At 37.5% G+C, this 21,095-nt stretch overlaps 1 protein-coding gene across 1 annotated transcript in view; it reads left to right on the top strand.

The window, feature by feature from the left end:
* HOMER1 (homer scaffold protein 1) overlaps positions 1-21,095 on the top strand; it is a 125,794-nt gene that overhangs the window by 83,764 nt on the left and 20,935 nt on the right. The window contains exon 6 of the mRNA XM_061158097.1: positions 19,322-19,478. Coding sequence (XP_061014080.1) covers positions 19,322-19,478 — 157 coding nt within the window. The remainder of the gene's footprint in view (positions 1-19,321; positions 19,479-21,095) is intronic.

Consider the following 21,095-nt stretch of genomic DNA (forward strand, 5'->3'; position numbering starts at 1 on the left):
TATGATTACATCAGTGTACAAGACAGACGTCTTTGTTCCCCTGATGTTTAAACTTAAGTTGGGAGGCCAAGAAAAATAATTAAATAACTGTATAATTACTGTTATGAAAAGTATCATACAAGAAGAGATCCAAGGTAGAGGACAGGTAGGGATATGTCTGAATCGGAAGAAGCGGCCTCCTGGAGCAGTCAGTCGTCAGGCAGCCTCAGAAGCTGCCTTGAAGAGTGGGGAAGGAGCCCTCCAGGCCGAGGGAGGGGCCCTGACTTCGCCTTGAACCCCTGGGCTGTTGGTGCTCTCACCTGAGGTCTTGGTAGTGACAGTGGAAAGCATCTCTGAAAAACTGGGATGCAAAAAGAGGATTTTTCACTCTGCAGCTTTGAGAGCAAGGAAATAGGGAAAGATAATGATGTTTCCACTCCAGATCTTGTAAGCCATTTGAAAACAATATCTATGCCTTGCTATTTATCCGTGAGTTCACATTGGTAGCATGCTTGACATGTAGTAGGTGTGCATTATTGTCCACTATAAACACGTAAGTGTTTTATACATTTGTTGACTCAGGTGACTGGTTAATTGTCCCTTATGTATTAGAGGTTTTTTTTTTCTTTCTATAATTAGGATAGAAATTCTTTTGAGGATGAGAAAAATATCATATGCATTTATATCCCCCAATATTAGATAAAGCAATAAATGCTGTTGATTTATCACTGATTGCTTGAATTAAGTTCAGAAATTACACAAAATGATAGCCTTTTTTGTTATCCAATCACCATGAAAATGACTAAAATCACATGACTGAATAAATTAGAAACTGGTAAAGAACCTGCCCGCCAATGCAGGAGACATAAGAGATGCGGTTTCAAGCCTTGGGTTGGGAAGATCCCCTGGAGGAGGGCACGACAGCCCATTCCAGCATTCCACCTGGAGAATCCCATGGACAGAGGAGCCTGGCAGCCTATGGTCCACAGAGTCTCCCAGAGTCGGACACGACTGAAATGACTTAGCACGTACTCAGTGCATTGATAGAAAACAAACTAATACTTCCTTGATTGTTTGGTTTTCTCCAAATAGAAATCAAGAGCCAAAATAAATAAATTCCTAAATTTTATAGAAATTGTCACATGGTTGTCAATGGCTAAAATTTTAAGAAAGAAGTTGTAGAAGTTGAAGGTGTACAGTGTGTTGATTTGATTGCAAATGAGTGTGTTAGCTAATACCCATGTCAGGTCACATTATTACCAGTTCTTTTTTGTGGTGAGAACATTAAAAAACTACGCTTAGCAACTTTCAAGTATATAATACAGTATTGACTATAATCACTTTGCTGTTCATTAGATTCCCAGAACTTATTTGTCTAAGAGCTGGAAGTTTGTCCTTTGACCAACAGCTTGATTCCTTTTCCCCCAGCCCAATCCCTTGGTAACAGCCACTGAGGTCTTTGTTTCTCTGCATTCAGCATTTTTAGATCCTACGTGAAAGTGATAGCATATAGTATTTGTCCTTCTTTGACTTACTTTCACTTAGCGTAAATGTCCTTAAGGTCCATCCATGTTGCAGCAAATGACAGCGTGTACTTTTTCATTTCAGTTCAGTCGCTCAATCGTGTCTGATTCTTTGCGACCCCATGGACTGCAGCACTTCAGCCTTCCCTGTCCATCACCAACTCCCAGAGCTGGCTCAAACTCATGTCCATCGAGTCGGTGATGCCATCTAACCATCTCGTCCTCTGTCATCCCCTTTTCCTCCTGCCTTCAATCTTTCCCAGCATCAGGGTCTTTTCCAATGAGTCAGTTCTTCGCATGAGGTGGCCAAAGTATTGGAGTTTCAGCTTCAGCATCAGTCCTTCCAATGAATATTCAGGACTGATTTCCTTTAGGATTGCCTGGTTGGATCTCCTTGAAGTCCAAGGGACTCTCAAGAGTCTTCTCCAACACCACAGTTCAAAAGCATCAATTCTTTGGCACTTAGCTTTCTTTAGAGTCCAACTTTCACATCCATACATGACTATTGAAAAAACCATAGCTTTGTCTAGACAGACTTTTGTTGGCAAAGTAATGTCTCTGCTTTTTAATATGCTGTCTAGGCTTGTCATAGCTTTCCTTCCAAGGAGGAAGTGTCTTTTAATTTCATGGTTGCAGTCACCATCTGCAGTGATTTGGGAGCCCCCCAAAATAAAGTCTGTCACTGTTTCCATTGTTTCTCCATCTATTTGCCATGAAGTGATGGGATCGGATACCATGATCTTCATTTTTTGAATGTTGAGTTTTAAGCCAACTTTTTCACTCTCCTCTTTCACTTTTATCAAAAGGCTCTTCAGTTCCTCTTCACTTTCTGCCATAAGGGTGGTGTCATCTGCATATCTGAGGTTGTTGATATTTCTTCCAGCAATCTTGATTCCAGCTTATTTGTAGTGGCTGAATAATATTTCATTGTGTATATATACCACATTTTTACCATTTATTAATGGACACTTAGATTGTTTCCATATTTTGGCTATTGTGAGTAATTCTACAGTGACCATGGGATTATAAGTCTTTAATTTGTTTTTTAAAAATCAGTAACAATCACAGTGATATATCTTAACTAGTTGAAAAGCAAAAAAAAAAAAAAAAAGAAAAATCATTCATTACCAGCTCATAAATTATTTATGTAAGAACTTCACTAATTTGGGAAACATAATATATATAATAAAAACTCTTCTAAAGCTGAACTATGTAGTTATTTGGGGTGATTTTCTGAAAGCTGTTTATAAACCAAGTAAACTTCAAGGCATATTTTAGTGCCAAGAGCCTAGATTTAGTAGAATCTGCATTCATTTGTAGAAAAGAGCATAGCAAATAGTTACAGAATGCCCTTGAAGTCATTACACAGATATTCATATGTTTTATAAAATTATTTACTTTTACATGTAAATGTAAGTAAAACATCTCTATAATATAAAGCCTTTTGATTTTGAGTTATGTAGTGACCGGGATGTCTGTTGTTTTCATATCCTCAAAAAGAAGTATAGAGTTCCTGCTATATTAGTCAATCCATATTTATAACCATTATCCATTTCAAAATATGCCTTTGCAAATTCTGCTGTGGTGTTGAAGGCCTTTGGAGTAATAACTTAAATCTGTTTAATTGATACTTTATCAGACTCTCCAAGACTTTGATCTCAACTTTCACATTTTCATTTCATTTCTGATAAGTGTTTTTAGTCTGATAATTGGACTTCCCCAGTGACTCTGCAGCAAAGAATCCGCCTGCAATGCAGGAGACATGGATTCAGTCAGGAAGATGCCCTGGAGAAGAAAATGGCAGCCCACTCCAATACTCTTGCCTGGGAAGTCCAATGGACAGAGGAACCTGGTGGTTCCTGTAGCCTGGTGGGCTACAGTCTATGGGGTCACAAAGAGTCGGAGTCGGACACAACTTAGTGACTGAACAACAACAGATCTGATAACCTGAATTTTATTAATCCACATTCTAAGCTAGTTGAAAGATATTTAGCTGCATGGCATTCTCAACACCCTTATATATGACTGCATATAGCCTATTATAAATAACAGAGCAGAGGAATAGCACATGTGAAAAATGGCATTATAGTTTAGTTGGAAAAACAGTAAGGCAGGAGTCTTAATTCAAGTTTTATCTCTGTTGTTGTTATATAGGAAGTCCCCATCCATAACAACATTTGGATTTAATAGACAGTTAATTCAGTTACTTAAGCTTGGTATATATGAAGCCCACATCACTGATCTTGGTATCATTATGTGATAGCTTTACACAAACAAAAAATCTTTAAAAGTCCCAGATTACAGAAGAAGTATTAGGGCCAGGGAAATTCAAGCTTGTGGGATGGATATGTTCAAATCTGTCACTGTTGCTAGAAAAACAATACAAAGCAAATATCCAAAGCAAATATCCTGCTGGTAATGATTTTATTTTATTATTTTTTTTTTTTTTTAATGATTTTAGTTGTATCATCTTCCTATTGCTAAAGTGGTGACCCTTGCTGAACTAATCTGAAGTTGGGGTACAGCCAGTCTTCATCAGCTTGGCCAGTAAAGTTGGTTCTTGGAGTTTGGCTTCCATCCAGGCTGAGTAGGCAGACTTTAGAGGGAAATAGAAAAAAAAGTCTGTCTTGATAATAGTCAATTAATCAGAGCAGACTAAGCTGTTACTAATTCTGAGCTATATTGTCTTAGTACCATCTCCCTTTTTAAAAGTTCATTTGCATAATTCTTTTGATCAGGGCCCTTATTTTTGCATATGATATACATACCTCATGTATACTTTAAATCAATGAAGTTAATAATGATGATCTGCCTCAACGAAAAGCAGTAATAGTTGCAAGTAAAATTTTGTTTATACTACAATTCAAACTTAAGTGATTTGAAGTTATGTCTTTTGACTCTGGCCTCATTTTTTAAAACAAATTTAAACTGAAATGCAGGGCTTCCCTGGTGGCTCAGTGATTAAAAAACCCTCCTGCCAATGCAGGAGACATAGGTTTGATCTCTAGGTCAGGCAGATCCCCTGGAGGAAGGCATGGCAAACCACTCCATTATCTTGTCTGGGAAATGCCATGGGCAGAGGAGATTGAAGGTGGGAGAAGGGGACAACAGAGGATGAGATGGTTGGATGGCATCGCCGACTCAATGGACATGAGTTTGAGTAAACTCTGGGAGTTGGTGATGGACAGGGAGGCCTGGCGTGCAGCAGTCCATGGGATTGCAGAGTCAGACACGACTGAGCGACTGAACTCACTGACTGAGGACCCTGATGGGCTACAGTCCATGGGGTCACAAAAGAGTTGGACACGACTTAGTGGCTGAACAGCAGCAAACTGAAATGCAAAAGTTCTCTGATTGTGAGTACCAAGTTAAATTATTGATTACATTTGGTTTCTAAAAAATGAAAAGTGTTCATAACAAGAAATTGGAAGTCAGATTTTATTGAAAATTATATTTTCAGTAAACACATTTACTGGATAGTTTCTACTCAATTTTAGTTTTGACAAAATCTCTGTTAATAGCATCTTTTCCATTCTTGCCAGTACTGTGATTTTTAATTCATAATGTTTTTCCTCAACAGTACTAAATATTGTATTGAACAGTTTTTTTAGGATGGACTTTAAGTGACCTACTTTGCAAGAAAACAGGCATCTTATTATTAGCCTCTAAAACTTATGGATAGACAGATGAAAATACTCATTTCTTTCTTGAATAAAGTATGATGATTATAATGCTCTTACCCTATAAATAAAAGGACAGGCTTAATATTAATTGATCTCATTTTTCATAGACGATAGATGTGTATTCATAAGAGATAAGAGAAACATAATTCTTTACTTAGTATGTAAGTCTGTTTCCCTGAAGACACCTCCCCAATAGAACACTCTAACATCAAGTTCTGCCTGAGTTTCCAGTGGAAGTTTTCAGTCACTAATCAGTTATATAAGAGGGAAACCAACACAAATATTGACTTGCATGAAGGTCATAGATGCACAAATCACAGTATCACCTGGAGTAAATTCTTTTCTTTTCTCATTTATGAACTAGCAGTAGTCTACTAGATAGGTTTTCTCCTTTCCCTTATACCCTCTCTTCTCACCCTTCACAGTCAGAAATCAACCTTACCACTTTATGAGAATCATTTTTGTTAACTTATTCTCTTACTCCTCATTAGTTTGATAAATTTATTTCTAGGTCTACACCAAAGGTTTAAACTTACAAACAGTGTATCCTATGGTCCCTAAGGGTGACAGCAAAAATCATGGAGTGTACCCCTGGTGTGGTTTCACCTGAATTATATCCAAGTTATTTACATCATTAATCAAAAATATCTCCTGTGAAATATTCAATGTTAAACCTGTCTAGCTTTATAGCTCACTGAAGACTCTTTCAGGATTCTTTATTGCTTGTACATATACGAAAGACACTAACGTTTGACTGTTACGTGCTTTCCTCAAGGGTACTTTTATTTGGGCTGTTTACTCGTCAAAATCAATGAGAAGAGTTGGTATTAATCCTAATTTTACAGATGAGGAAACAGACGCAGTGAGATTAAATTACCTTCCTGAGGTTCTATAGCTAGCAAGTGACTGGAACCATGACTTGAACCACGTCAATAACAGAGTTCTGAGCCTACGCCTTTTTAAAAATTGAGATGTAATTAATATGTAACATTGTATTAATTTTCGGTGTTTCTGAGCCTATACTTTTCATCACTGTTTTACAGTTTGTTCTTGCTTAATGTGTACTTTTAACAGAATTCTTCACAACTTAGAAATTTCTATCTACAGAGTGATACAGCTATGCATCAGACATTTTGAAGTAATTTGCTTCAGATTAATAACTTCCTTGGAAAAGTCAATGGCGTTTCAGATTCTTTACCAGAACTAAGTCAAATTCTGTAGTTTATCTGATTCTAGATGATCTTTGATAAGACTCACTGTTATTTACATAATACCAGGAAAAAAACATTGTCAATTTAAACTGACTATAACAGCTCTTTCAGATATATTTATACATAGATGTTAATATGTCTGTGTTAAGACTTTGGTACGTATGTAATGGACGAAAAATAAATGGTTTAAAAGTTCCTATAATTTCATCAAATTCAGAGTCCAACTGTTCAATTCACTTTGATTCTATAATTTATGTCCAGTTTTTAACCCAGTATTGTCTTTTGGGGCTGTAAATAACATTAGTGATACAGTGTTTCTTTTTTTCATTTATTTTTATTAGTTGGAGGCTAATTACTTTACAATATTGTAGTGGTTTTTGTCATACATTGACATGAATCAGCCATGGATTTACATGTAATCCACAGTGTTTCTTTAAAGACAACTTTATTCTTGTCTCTGAGACTTTCTTCCAAGCCATTGTTTATTAAAAGCTTTAATATTTAAATTCCAATTCAGTTCTGAACACTGTGTTTCCTAAGTGTGGCCGTGCGATTTCCCGTTCACGACAGGTCTGTCTTTAAGACTTCATGGCGACCACGTCTTCATCTGTTTGCCAGTAGCCATCACATTCTGTACTGTGTGTTAATGCAGACATACCAGGCTCTGTGCAAAGATAATGGATTGTGAGACAGGGAAGGAATCTGAGCTGGAAAGTAAAACTTGGGAGATTATTGTGGCAAACCTTGAAAGCAAGGGTCAGAGGAGGCAGCGGTTTAGAGGCAGGTGCCAAAAGGAGACTAAGGAACGGAGCAATGGGACCATCTGGTAAGAAGGTCCCAAGGATAAGCATAAGGATCAGGAAGTTGCTAGAATTACAATCAGCTTTGAGAGGCACCTTGTTAGACATTTATGCAAATTTAGGCTTTCAACTGTATATCTAGTAGAAAATCCTTTAGTATACTAGGCTCTTTAAATACTGTTTATAAACAATACAGAGTTACTCATTTAAGAGGTATTTCTTTCCTCTTTTAAAAGGATAACTCATATTGTATCAATAAAGCATCTGTTTCTCAGTGGGACTAGCTTGGGTCTGGTGGCCCGGCATAAGACCCTCTAGGGACACAGGGAGGTTGAAGTCCACGGAGGCCGCTTCTGCGCCCACGGGTGTGGAGGGGCGGAGGGAAGGGAAACCGGCAGGCAGGCCCAGAGACCCAGCAGCGGCTGGGCTGCTCGCATCAGCCCTCCTACTTTCATAGTGATGGAGTGACCTCCCTACCAAGCTTAATGTCGGGAAGTAAGCCTGTTGCAGCCTATTCTTAAATTCTCTTTTTAAAGCTTCTCTGGATATTTTTCATGGTTTTACATAATTAACATGATTATTAGGAAGTATATACAAAGAACTACCTTTTCAGAGATTGATAGTGGATGTTGGACCAGGAGGTATGGAAGAAAGGCAGCTTTCTTCAGTCCTGTAACTAACCATTCACGTATAGGATTCACTCCACAGGTTAAAGAAGTGCATTGTTTGTGCCTAAGACTCTTATTTTGTTAGCCTATCTGTTAGATGGTACTTTTGGAGACATTTTTCTTTTAGATTTTACATAACTAAGTTAATGAAGTTTACTACTTTCTGATGTTAGATAAAGAAAAACAGTAAAATTCCAGTTTAAGGAACGTTTCAAATGATGTTTTTGGAGTGTTTTGAACTCCCTCATCTGACTTCTAGAGCTGAAGCCAACAGGAAACCAACTGGTCCTTTTTGAAGGGAAACTTTACCAAACAGTCACAAGAATAAAGAATTATTTTGCCCTTATTCCAGCTACAGACATGAGATCATAGTGGTATTTCAGTATCTCTTCTGACTCACTGATGTGTCTAGCTAAACAGTTTCTTCATGAACAGTTAATGTGAAACTATCAAAACTATACCTGTAAAAAAGGACCAAATTAGTAGCTAGAGAACCCCAACATTTATTAAACAAGTATTCTGAAATGTAACATGTCAATTTAAAATTTTGGTATCAATTAATCCCAAGGTATTCATTACTGCTAAAAATCTGTGGCAGGGAGGAATGTGGTATCTTAAAAGTTGTAGATTAAAGCAAGGAACAATGTTTTTGCAAAATTGCAAGAATGTGCCAAGTATTTAACATTATATGTAAGGGCTGATCACATCTGAGATAGCTCACATGTGGACCTTCCTTCAGTTTACTCCAGAATTCATTATAAGCCGAAATTGTGGAGGATATTCTAATATACTGAATGGTGAAAGGGATATATAAAGAAGCTGTAAAAAGAAAACAGAGCAGATGGACAAAAAATCAGAAGCATTTCATTTCCCGAGTTGTGCTCTAGAAAGACAGATTATTAAAGGAGTAGCTTATAAGGTACAGGAAGCAAGAATGTTCCCAAAGATTCAGATTTACCAATAAAGATGAAATTTTGGTTGATACTGCAAAACTGCCTTAATGACACATACGTATTTACCTTGGAACGAAGTGTAAAAAATGCAGAAACACAAAAATTTGGCATTGAATTGCTCTGCTATAGTATTCATTTTGGGCCTATTAGGTTTCAAATTGTTGCAGTTTACTGTACTCATGTGCAATATGCATAAAAGTATTTGATGTGACAATTTTTTCAGCATTTGTTTTTTAGTGCACTCAGGAATGCTTTGAGGCTCTGCAGAGGAAATAAGAAAAAGGTTAATGGGAACCCATTGATCAGCTTCTTTCTCTGTGGCCAGACATCACTACTTAAAATATATTAGAGGTTCAGAACATGTTCAAGGATGTGAAGTTACAACAAGTTATAGTATTTCAAAGCTTTGTATGTTCATCTTTTTGTTTCCTGTTCCAGGGGCGTTGTTTTAATTTTTTTCCTGCCCAAATCAGTTTTGATTACACCTTGTCTATGCCCCATCCCTTTCCTTTGTGTATCTCTGCCTCTCTAACCCAATTTCTCCTGTCTGCTGCTTATCACCATCTCCAGTTGCCCTCCCCTCCTTCCTTTTTGTTTCCAGCTCTTTTATTTGAGTCCCAGCTGTTCTGTTTCCTGCCCACCCAGTCCCTTCCTTTGCCAACAAATACAGTGGAGTAGCTTAGAGACCATTCTGCCCAGTTTAAGAAGACCTGACTTTCCAGCCCTTCCTATTTGTAGTCCCACAAGTCACAGAAAGAGTATCTAGGAGGGCTTAGAAAGACTTTTTTTTTCTTTTAGTTGTGTGATGTTTTTTATTTGAAGTGTAATTTAAAGTAAAATTCACCTTTTCTAGTGTCTCATTGTATGAGTCCTGACACATGCGTGCAAGTTGTGTACACATCAATACTCTCAAGGCAGAGAAAGGTTCAGTCGCCCCCCAGATTCTCTGCTGCTCATTTGTAGTCAGCGTCTCTCTGGTACCTCAGCTTCTAGCAACCAGTTAATCTGTTTTTTTGTCCCTCTAGTTTGGCCTAGGGCTTCCCTGGTGGAGCTTCCTGCATAGCTCGGTTGGTAAAACATCAGCCTGCAATGCAGGAGACCTGGGTTCAATCCCTGGATTGGGAAGATCCCCTGGAGAAGGAAATTGCAACCCACTCCAGTATTCTTGCCTAGAGAATCCCATGGACGGAGGAGCCTGGCAGGCTACAGTTCATGGGATAGCAAGAGTTGGACACAACTTAGCGCTATCTTTCTTTTCTTTCCCTAGTGGCTCAATTGTAAAGAATCTGCCTGCAATGCAGGAGACCTGGGTTCGATCTCTGGGTCAGGAAGATCCCCTGGAGAAGGGAATGGCAGCCCACTCGAGTATTCTTGCCTGGATAATGCCATGGACAGAGGAGCCTAGTGGGCCACAGTCCACGGGGTTGTGAAGAATTGGACGCAACTGAGTTACTAATATACACATAGTTTTGCCTTTCCCCTAAAGTCATGTGAATGGAATCATACATTCAAAACAGAATGGAATAATGTAGTGTATAGCCTTTTTTTTTTTCTTTTTAAAAAATTGTGGCAAAATATATATAACATATAATTTATTATAGTCAATATTTTAAGTAGACAGTTCAGTTCTCGCGTGCTCAGTCATGTCTGATTCTTTTTGAACCCATGAACTATAGCCAGCCAGGCTCCTCTGTCCAGGGGATTTTCCAGGCAAGAATATTGGAGTGGGTTGCCATTTCCTTCTCCAGGGAATCTTTCTGACCCAGAGATCAAACTTGTGTCTACTGCATTAGCACGCGGACTCTTTACCACTGAGCCACCAGGGAACCCGAACGGTTGAATCATGTTAAGTACACTCACATTGTTGTGGAATCAATCTATAGAACTCTTTTCATCTTGCAGAACTGACACTCTACACACCCTTTAAACAAAAATTCTCCATTCCTCTCTTTCCCTCACCCCTGCAAACTACCCTTCCACTTTTTGTCTCTACAAATCTGACTACTGTCAGTAACCTGGTCTTCCCTGCTGGCTCAGTGGTAAAGAATCTGCCTGCAATGCAGGAGATGCAGGTTTGATCCCTGGGTCAGGAAGATCCCCTGGAGTAAAAATGACAACCCACTCCAGTGTTCTTGCCTGGCAAATCCCATTGACAGAGGAACCTGGTGGGCTATAGTCCGTGGAGTGGTGAGAGTCAGACACGACTTAGCAACTAAACCACTACCATAGGAAACTTATATAGGTGAAATCATATAGTATTGTCTTTTTTGTGACTAACTGAGTTCATTTAGCATCATGTCCTCAAGGTTCTTCCATATTGTAGTATGTATGAAAGTTTCCTTACATTTTCAGCCTCAGTAATATTCCACTGCATGTATGATGTATATACCACATGTTGTTTATCCGTGAGTCAGTAGACTGTTGGGATGCTTCTGTCTTTTGACTATCATGAATGATACGGTTATGAACACTGTTGTACAAATACATTTTAGATATTTACCAGTAACTGGAATTACTAGATCATATGGTTATTCTATTCTAAATTTTTTGAGGAACTGCCATACTGTTTCTATAGCAACTTTCCCATTCCCACCCATAGTGCACAAGGGTTCCAATTTCTTCACATTCTCACCAACATTTGTAATTTTCTGCTTTTCTGATAGCAACCATCCTAATGGGTATGAGGTGGTATTTCATTGTGAATCTGATTTGCATTTCCCTAATACTAGCAAGGTTGAACATCTTTTTTATTGTTTACTGGCCATTTGTGTATCTTCTTTGGAGAGATGTTTATTCTAGTCCTTTGTCTATGTTGTGATCAGCCTACTTGTTTTTTGTTCTTGAATTGTAGGAGTTCTTCATATATTCTGGATATATGTTTTGCAAATTTATTTTCCAATTTGTAGGTTGCCTTTTCACTCTCTTGGTTGTATCCTTTGATGCACAGAAGTTTTAAATTTTGCCATAGTTCAAATGTATCTGTTTTTACTTTTATTGCCCATGATATATCCAAGAAATCATGTACAGTGTTGTGAAGCTTTTCATATATATTTTTTCTCATGAAGAGTTTTATAGTTTTGCTCTTATGCTTAGGTCTTTCGGAGAAGGCAATGGCACCCCACTCCAGTACTCTTGCCTGGAAAATCCCATGGATGGAGGAGCCTAAGAGGCTGCAGTCCATGGGGTCACGAAGAGTCAGACACAACTGAGCGACTTCACTTTCACTTTTTACTTTCATGCATTGGAGAAGGAAATGGCAGCCCACTCCAGTGTTCTTGCCTGGAGAATCCCAGGGACAGGAGAGTGGTGGGCTGCCGTCTGTGGGGTCGCATAGAGTCGGACACGACTGAAGCAACTTAGCAGCAGCAGCAGCTTAGGTCTTTGATCCATTTTTAGTTATTTTTTGCATATGATGTGAAGCACAGAACTAACTTCAGTCTTTTCCACGTGGATATCCAGTTTTCCCAGCACCGTTTGTTGAAAAAATTGTCGTTTTCCCATTGAATGGCCATGGCAACCATAGATGTGAAAATCATTTGATCCCATATGTGAGGGTTTATTTCTGGACTCTTTCCTTTGGTCTGTGTGTCTGCCTTTGTGTCAATACTATGTTGTTTTGATTACAGTAGCTTTGTAATAAGTTTGAAACCCGGAAATGTGAGACCTCTAACTTTGTTCTTGATTTTTCAAGATTGTTTTGTCTATTCAGAATTTCTTGAGATCCCCATGTGAATTTTAGGATGGATTTTTCTATTTCTCTAAAAAGCACTGTTGGGATTTTGATAGGGATTACATTGAATTTGTAGATCACTTTGTGTTGCATTGACATCTTTGCAATATTAAATCTTCCAATCCATCTCCATGGTATGTCTTTCTGTTTATTTGTGTCTTTAATCAGCAACTTATTTTCATTGTACAGGTCTTTCACCTTCTTGGTTAAATTTAGTTTCTAAGTAGTTTATTCTATTTAATAGTGTTGTGAATAGTATTGTTTTCTTAATTTCCTTTATACATTGTTCAGTATCTATAGAATCACAACTAATTTTCGTGAGCTGATTTTTATATCCTGCAGCTTTGCTGAACTCATTTGTTAGTTCCAACAGCTTTTTTTTGTGGAATCTTTAGGATTATCTATATATAAAATCATGTCATCTTCAACAGAGATAATTTTACTTCTTCCTTTCTAATTTAGATGCTTTTATCTATTAATTGCCTAATTCCTCTGGCTGGGACTTTCTGTAGCATGTTGAATTTTAAGTGGTGAAGTAGTAATCCTTCTCTTGTTTTCTCATCTTAAAGGAAAAGGCTTCAGTCTTTCACCTCTGAGTCTGATATTAGTTATGTGCTTTTCTTATATAGCCTTTTTATGTTAGGAAATTTCTTTCTATTCCAAGTTTATTGAGTGCTTTGAATCACAAAAGGGTGTTGAAATTTTTCAGTGCTTTTTTTTTTTTTTTTACATCAATTGAGATGATCACGTGGTTTTCTCCTTCGTTCTTGCTAATGTGGTATCTTATGTTGATTGTTGTTTGTTGGTCCACTCTTGTATTCCAGAATCTCTTTTATTTTTTAATCATGTCTTTCAAAGAGAATGTTTCAATTCTTATTCAATTCTCTTTTCTTAATTTTTAAAAATGGATCATCTTTTTGGTGTTGTATCTAAGCAGCCTTTGCCTACCTGAAGGACACATAGATATTTCTATGATTCCTTCTAGAAGTTTATGTTTTGATTAATTTTTGTATAGAATGTGAGATATGAGTCAAGATTCTTTGTTTTTCCTTTTGTGTGTAGTTATCTGGTTGTTTCAGTACCATTTGTTTAAAAGACCATTCTTTCTCCTTTGGGTTGCCTTAGACCTTTAATTATAGCTATCTTCATTTTAATCATTATCAGATATTTTCCTGTCTTTGTGGAGATCCAAGTTTCGATTTTGTATCATAGTCTTCCACCTGAAGAATTTCTTTAATATTATAGTATATGTCTGCTGGTAATGAATTCTCTCAGCAGTTGTTTGTCTGAAAAGCTGTTTATTTTGCTTCCATGTAGAGAGTTATGTGTGTAAAGTTCTGAGTTGAGAATTGTTTTCTTTCAGGAATGTCATTCCTTTGTCTTCTGAATTACTTAGTTTGCGATATAATTGTTGCTTTTGTTCCTCTGTGTAATGTGTTTTTGAGCTTTTTGGATTTGTGACTTAATGTATTTTATTATTTTTTGAAAATTCTTAGCCATTAACTCTTCAAATATTTCTTCAGCCTTTTTTTCTCTCTCCTGAGATTCTAGTTACACATTTGTTGAACAGTTTGGTATTGCCCCACATCTTAGATGCTCTGTTTCTTTTCATTCTTTTTTCTATTTGTGTTTCAGTTTGGCTAATTTCTATTTGTCTGGATTCAAGTTCACTGACTTTTATGCATCTATGTCAGGTTTACTGATGAACTTGTCAAAAGACGTTCTCATCTCTTTTATATTCTTTACTTCTGGCATTTCCATTTGACCCTTATAGTTTTCATGTCTGTTGAATTCAGCATCTGACAATATAGGGTATCCTCCTTTTCCATTGAAACCTTTAACGTAGCTATTTCATATTCTTTGTTTTTGAAAGTTTACTTTGAATTGGAGGATAGTTGGTTTACAGTGTTGTCCTGGTTTTTGGCGTACAGCAACATGAAGCAGCCACAGGTAAACATGTGTCCGCTCCTTCTTGAACCCCACTCCCATCTCTCACCCCATCCCGCCGCTCTGGGCTGTCACAGAGCTCCAGTCTGAGCTCGCTGCATCATTCAGCATGTTCTTGCTGGCTATCTGTTTACTTATGGCAATGTGTATGTTTCAGTGCTACTTTCTCAGTTCATCCCACCCTCCCTCTCCCCACTGTGTCCTCAAGTCTCTTCTCTATGTCTGCATCTCTGTTGCTGCCCTTCAGATGGGTTCACCAGCACCATTTTCCTAAGCTCCATATATATGCGTTAATATATGGTGTTTACTCTTCTCTTACTGACACGTACTTCACTGTGTATAACAGGCTCTAGGTTCATCCACCTCACTAGAACTGAATCAAATTTGTTCCTTTTATGGCTGAGTAATATTCCACTGTATATATATGTACCACAATCTCTTCATTCATTCATCTGTCAATGGGCATTTAGGTTGCTTCCCCTAGCTATTGTAAATAGCACTGCAGTGAACATTGGGGGACATGTGTCTTTTAGAATGTGATTTTCCCAGGATATATGCCCAGTAGTGGGATTGATGGGTCTTATGGTCATTTTATTCCTAGTTTTTTAAGAAATCTCCACACTCTTCTCCATAGTGACTGTATCAGTTTACATTCCCACCAACAGTATTCCTTGTTTTGACAAATTCTACATTGGCATTGTCTATGGGTATGACTCTGTTGATTGCTTTCTCTCTTGGCAATAGGATTTTTCCCCTTGCTTTTTTGGTATGTCTTATAATGATTTTTTTTATTGATTGCCAGAAGCAAGGCAATCAATAATGGAGATAAATAGTATTTCCTCCTGGAGGCCCTCCTGGAGATGGGCCTGATTCTTCTGCTAGCCTGTTTGTATGAAGGTCAAGCTGGTTTACTCAGGGGCTGACCTGGATTTGGAATTTGTCGTTGCTATGGTTACCACAGTGCATCACAGGCTTTAAACATGTCTAGCATTTCCTTGTGCATAGAGTTGAGATTTGACTGCTAGAGGGTTTTCTTACTGTTTCTGCTCCTCCCTCGGCTTTTGGTCTTTTCTGTGTACCTTTGCCTCAGAGGGGATCTGTCTCTTGACCTACCCCCAGCAGATGGCTGCTATCAGCGTGGTGGTAGAGGATAGGTTAAGATTCTCAATATTCCTTATCCACTCACTCTTGGGCAGGCACTGAATCCCAGAGGGTCAGGGTAGGGCTTTCTCAGTGATCCTGTCCCTACAAGTAGCAGACGAATTCGGCCTTGTAAACTTGAGAGTCTTAAGCAGGAGTTTCCTGCCCCTTCCTCCAAGGTTGGAGAACTCTAATGGTCTCAGACTATTTTTTGTCCTTTTCACGGGCTGTTTTAGGGTTTTATTCTCCTACTTTTCTTCATCTGTGACTGGGAGGGTGACAGTAACAGGATTTTCTCCCCTTCTCCCATGGCTTAAGGCTTTGTTTCCATAGAGGAAAAGGGTCCTGACCACGCTTTGTGGCTTTTCCACAGTGATAGCCTCTCCCTTCACCCGAGGATCCCTGGAACTTCTGTCACTGTGGAGTCCGGGGCTCAGCATAGTGGCACATGGATGCATTCTGGTTCGCTAACCTGGAAGCTCCCCAAACCTCGTCCTTTTGGGTTTTTATGACGGCTCCATTACAGACATAATTGATTAAATCACTGGCCATTGGTGTCGCTGGTCCCTCTTCCCGCCCTTGTAATCTAGGATTGAGACTGAAAGTTCCAGCTCTTTTCACGTGGTTGTTTCCCTTAGCATTCAGTCCCCTCATCTTAGGGCATCCCCCCAAATCACCTCATTAACATAAACTCAGCTGTGGCTGAACAGGGCTTATTTATGAATAACAAGACGCATTTCACCTTTATGGCTCTGGATCAGTTTCAGAAACTAAGGACAGAAGGCCACATATTGTTAAAAAAGATACTCCCATTGCTCTTATTGCTTAGGAAATTCAAAGGGTTTGGGGGAGCTATTGAGCTAGGAACCATAGACAAAACTAAAATATATGTTTATTATGAATCACAATATTTTAGATACATAGTGTGTTTAAGCTACACATAGTGTTAGTTTGTTTGCTGGGGCTGCCCTAACAAATAGCACAGGTTAGGGCAGCTTGAACAGTAGACATTTATTTTCTATAAGCGGGAAGCCTGAGAACAAGTTGTTGATGGGGTTGTTTCTGGAGACCTGTGCTTGACTTGCAGGTGGCTTCTTCCAGTGTGTTCCTCTCTGCATGTTTGCGTTCTAATCTCTTTTTATAAGGACACCAGTCATATTGGATTAAGGATCACCCTAATTACCCCATTTAATTTAACTACCTCTTTTCAGACCCTGTTTCCAAGTATACTCATATTTTGAGATACTGGGAGTTAGCACTTCAACATATTCATTCATGAGGGGACACAGTTCAGCCCATAATGCAAAAAATTGGAAAAAAAAAAAACCAGTGGGAATGTAGAACTTTCTGTGATGATAAACAATTTTTTATTTTTGCTTTCCTATATGGTGGCCACTAGTCACCTGTGGCTATTTAGTATACGAAATGTACCCAAAGGGATTGAGAAGCTGAATTTTTTACTGTATTTGGTTTTGAGCACTTTAAATTTAAATGGCCACATGCACCTAGTGACTAACATTTGGCCAGTACAGATCTTAACTAATGTCTTCATTTGACATACGAAGAACTGAAGATCAAAACAGTTGAGAGACTAATCTGATGTCACACAAATAATGATTGAAATAATTGCAAAGTAGGCTAAGTTTTCACATTCTTAATGAGTTTTTCTACCTACAGATTGTAAAATAAAACCTAGAGAAATAAAATGTAAAACACTCCCATTTTTGTTCTTTTTCCTTTTATAAAGATAAGATAATCTTATGTTACAACTGAGAAATTTTCAACATATGTGTTTTAGAAATATTCAAAATCATTTCTCTGCTCTTTAATTTTTAAGAGGTTTGATATTTGTGTGTATCAAGTGTTTAAATTAGTTTAATAAGACTTTTGTTGTCAGATTGTAGAGTCTATTTAAATAAAACTAATGTCTGCAGTGGAAAAATTGGTAGATGATTTAAAAATCTGTATTCAGTTAGGGCAGATGAATCAGTGCATACTTTATCAGAAAATCTGAATCTGAAAAATCATTCCACAAAAGAAGAAATGGGAAGTGCTTTCTCTTTAAAGATAGAAATGGGTTGTTATATTAACATGTGTTAGTCACTCAGTCATGTCTGACTCTTTGTGACCCCATGGACTGTAGCCTGCCAGGCTCCTCTGCCCATGGACTTCTCCAGGCAAGAATACTGGAGCAGGCTGCCATTTCCTTCTCCAGGGGATCTTCCCAACCCAGGGTTGAACCGGGGTCTTCTGTATTGCAGGCTGATTCTTTACTGTCTTTACCAGGGGAGCCCTGTTAAATCAATAACTTGTTTGATTTTGTCCTTTCATGTTTGATGAAATTTTTTCTGTAGACTTCAGAAAAAATGTTAAGTTTTCATTTAAAACTAATTTTAGTTGGGAGGGGGTTCAAAAGGGAGGGGATATATGTATACCTATCACTGATTCATGCTGAGGTTTGACAGAAAACAATAAAATTCTGTAAAGCAATTATCCTTCAATTAAAAATAAATTTTTAAAAGTTGAATAAATAAAACTAATTTTAGAATTACAGAAAAATTGCAAAAACTGTACAAAGAATTTCCATATACCCTCACTCAGCTTACCTTCATGTTAGCATTTCACATAACCATAATATAATTTTCAAAACCAAGAAATTAACGTTGATATGATATTACTAACTAAACTACAGATCTTAATTTTCACCAGTGTCCCTTTTATGTTCCAGGAACCCATCTAGATCCCACATTGTATTATTTCTTCTGAGTCTCCTCCATTCTGTTTCTCAGACTTACCTTTTCCTGACACTTTCTAAGAGTGCCAGTTAGTTTTTATGTAGAATGTTCCTCAGTTTGGGTTTATATGTTTTTTCAAAATTGGAATGATGGTTATGCATTTTTGGAAGGAATGCCACAGAAATGATCTTGTTACACTGATATGTATTCTTACTGGTGATGAGCTTTAGAAATATTGATGATTGAAACAATGCTTTCTTTTATACTATATATATTAAGATTACTATCAAATATCAGTCCACTGAAACATTTGCTCTGTGATGCAAATAACTTCTCAAAAACTAAAATTCTGATTAAAGAAAGCTATTATAATTACTAGTTAGTTAATGGGATGAGGTTAGTAGAATTTCACTAATAGGAGTAAGCTGTTCAATAAGGAGAAAGAAACCACCTTTTTTTCTTTGAAATCAGGTAATTCTTTCTTCAGTGGAAAGTTAAGAAAGGAGTTTTTGAGAGAGGCCTTCTCACTTAACAGAATTGTCTTTGTAATAGAAAATTGTCTTTGCTGAGATACTTAACTGGGTAACTCAACAAGTAGAACATAAAATGAGGAAAAAGTGATTGGTTTAGTTTTGTTGTATAAGTGACACTGGAATTCTATCAGAGTTATTAGTACCAAGTTCAATTTATTGCAGCAGATTTTTTATATTGGGGGCATTTAAAAACTCTGAGTAAGATAAAATAAATCAACAATTTCAAAAGAAATACTTATTTATTTGATAGGTTTTATTCACTAGGAGCATTTAAGTGAAATATTTGTGTTTTTATTCTTTGGGGGTATTCTTTGAAACATTTTTGAATTATAAGCCAAATCTTAGAACCGAGTACTGCTGTCTCTTTAAAGCAACAACAGTCCGTGTAATGGGTAGAATTTTCTTTTCTTTTACTTTAGTTCAGCAATCAGCAAACACTGGGAGGCTGAGCTGGCTACCCTGAAAGGAAACAACGCCAAACTGACTGCAGCGCTCCTGGAGTCTACCGCCAACGTGAAACAGTGGAAACAGCAGCTGGCCGCCTACCAGGAGGAGGCAGAGCGTCTGCACAAGCGGGTAGGCGCGGCCGCGGCCGCAGGGCTTGCAGCCGAGTTTCTAAAGTTAATGCGGATGCAGCACAGGGGCCTCCTCTGGAGACTTTTGTTGCTTATCAAGACTTATATATGGGTTGTATCATATGTGGGTTTATTGGTTAAGAAAACAATTTTCTGCAGTTTCCTGAGAATGAAGGAATTTGGAGAGCTTTGGAGTCCAAACAGCCAATTTCACGTTCCTGTTGTGCTGCTTGTTAGCTGTGTGACCTTTGGTAACTTATTCCCCTCTTTCTGCTCAGTATTCTTATCTGTAAAATAGGAACATTAATATAGACTCTGTACAGTTCCTGGGAAAATTGAGATACTGAACTGACATGTAATTACACCGAAGCAATGATAATGCTTTTATTATTTTACTTTATTTCTTAGAGAAAAATTTGAAAAATACAGGTAGAAAAGTCTTTATAAAAGTTAAAGATAATAACTTTAATTAGAAATATGGGGCAATAATACAAATATGGGGCAGTAAAAGAAAAATTATTATCAGTAGACCAAACAATTTCTTCTTTTTTTTTTTTCAAACAATTTCTTATAAAGAATTTTTTAATCCAAAGTATATGCATTCACCCAACAGGAAGCCAATGCCACTAGTTTCTGTTTTTAAAAATGATTTTAAAGAAGTGAACTCCATAGACATTAGGAAATGGGCTTAGTATCAGAGCAGAATTTGAGGAGTACAATAAGACCAGGATGACAGGGGAGGTAAGGTTGAAGTTAAATAGAGAGAGGAAGAAGAGTAAGAACCTGAGCAAATACCTTTCTGTCATAAGTTTAAACTTAATTCATGAGGGGAAGAGGGAAGTTGTTGTTTAATGAGGATAGTGTCCCATCTTGCAATATGAAAAGCTCTGGAGATCTATTTCACAGCAGTTGAATATACTTAATGTCACCAAAGTGAAAGTGAAGTCGCTCAGTCGTGTCTGACTCTTTGCGACCCCATGGACTGTAACCTACCAGGCTCCTCCATCCATGTGATTTTTCCAGGCAGTAGCACTGGAGTGGGTTGCCATTTCTTTCTCCAGGGGATCTTCCCAACCCAGGGATTGAACCCGGGTCTCCCAATACCACCGACTTGTACGTTTAAAAATGGTTAAGAGGATAAATTTTTACCGTGTTTTTCATTGTGTATTTTTACCACAATTAAAAAAAAAAAACACCTTAGGATAATTGACTTATAATCCAAAAAACATTCATTGAGGAGCTATCCTTTTTATGTATTCCCTGACCGTGAGAGTTTTTTTGCTTTAAGTAATCAATGAATTTTAAAGAATTTGTGAAACAAAGTATTTTTATTTACTCACATAGTTATAATTTCCAGTGCTCTTCTTTCCTTTCTGTAGATCTGAATTTCCATCAGGTATCATTTCTCTTCAGCCTGAGTAACCTTCTTTAGGATTTTTTTGTACTTCGAGTGTACTGGCCACAAACTTTCTCAGCTTTTGGATATATGTACATGTATAGATAGAGAGATTTTTATCTTTACAACAGGTTATGTTTTCCTATTTCTTCATATGTCTAGTCATTTTTGATTATATATTGATCATGGTAAATGAGATGATGTTATAGAGCCCATAGATTC

Source organism: Dama dama, chromosome 12 (genome assembly GCF_033118175.1).
Source record: "Dama dama isolate Ldn47 chromosome 12, ASM3311817v1, whole genome shotgun sequence".
NCBI lineage: Eukaryota > Metazoa > Chordata > Mammalia > Artiodactyla > Cervidae > Dama > Dama dama.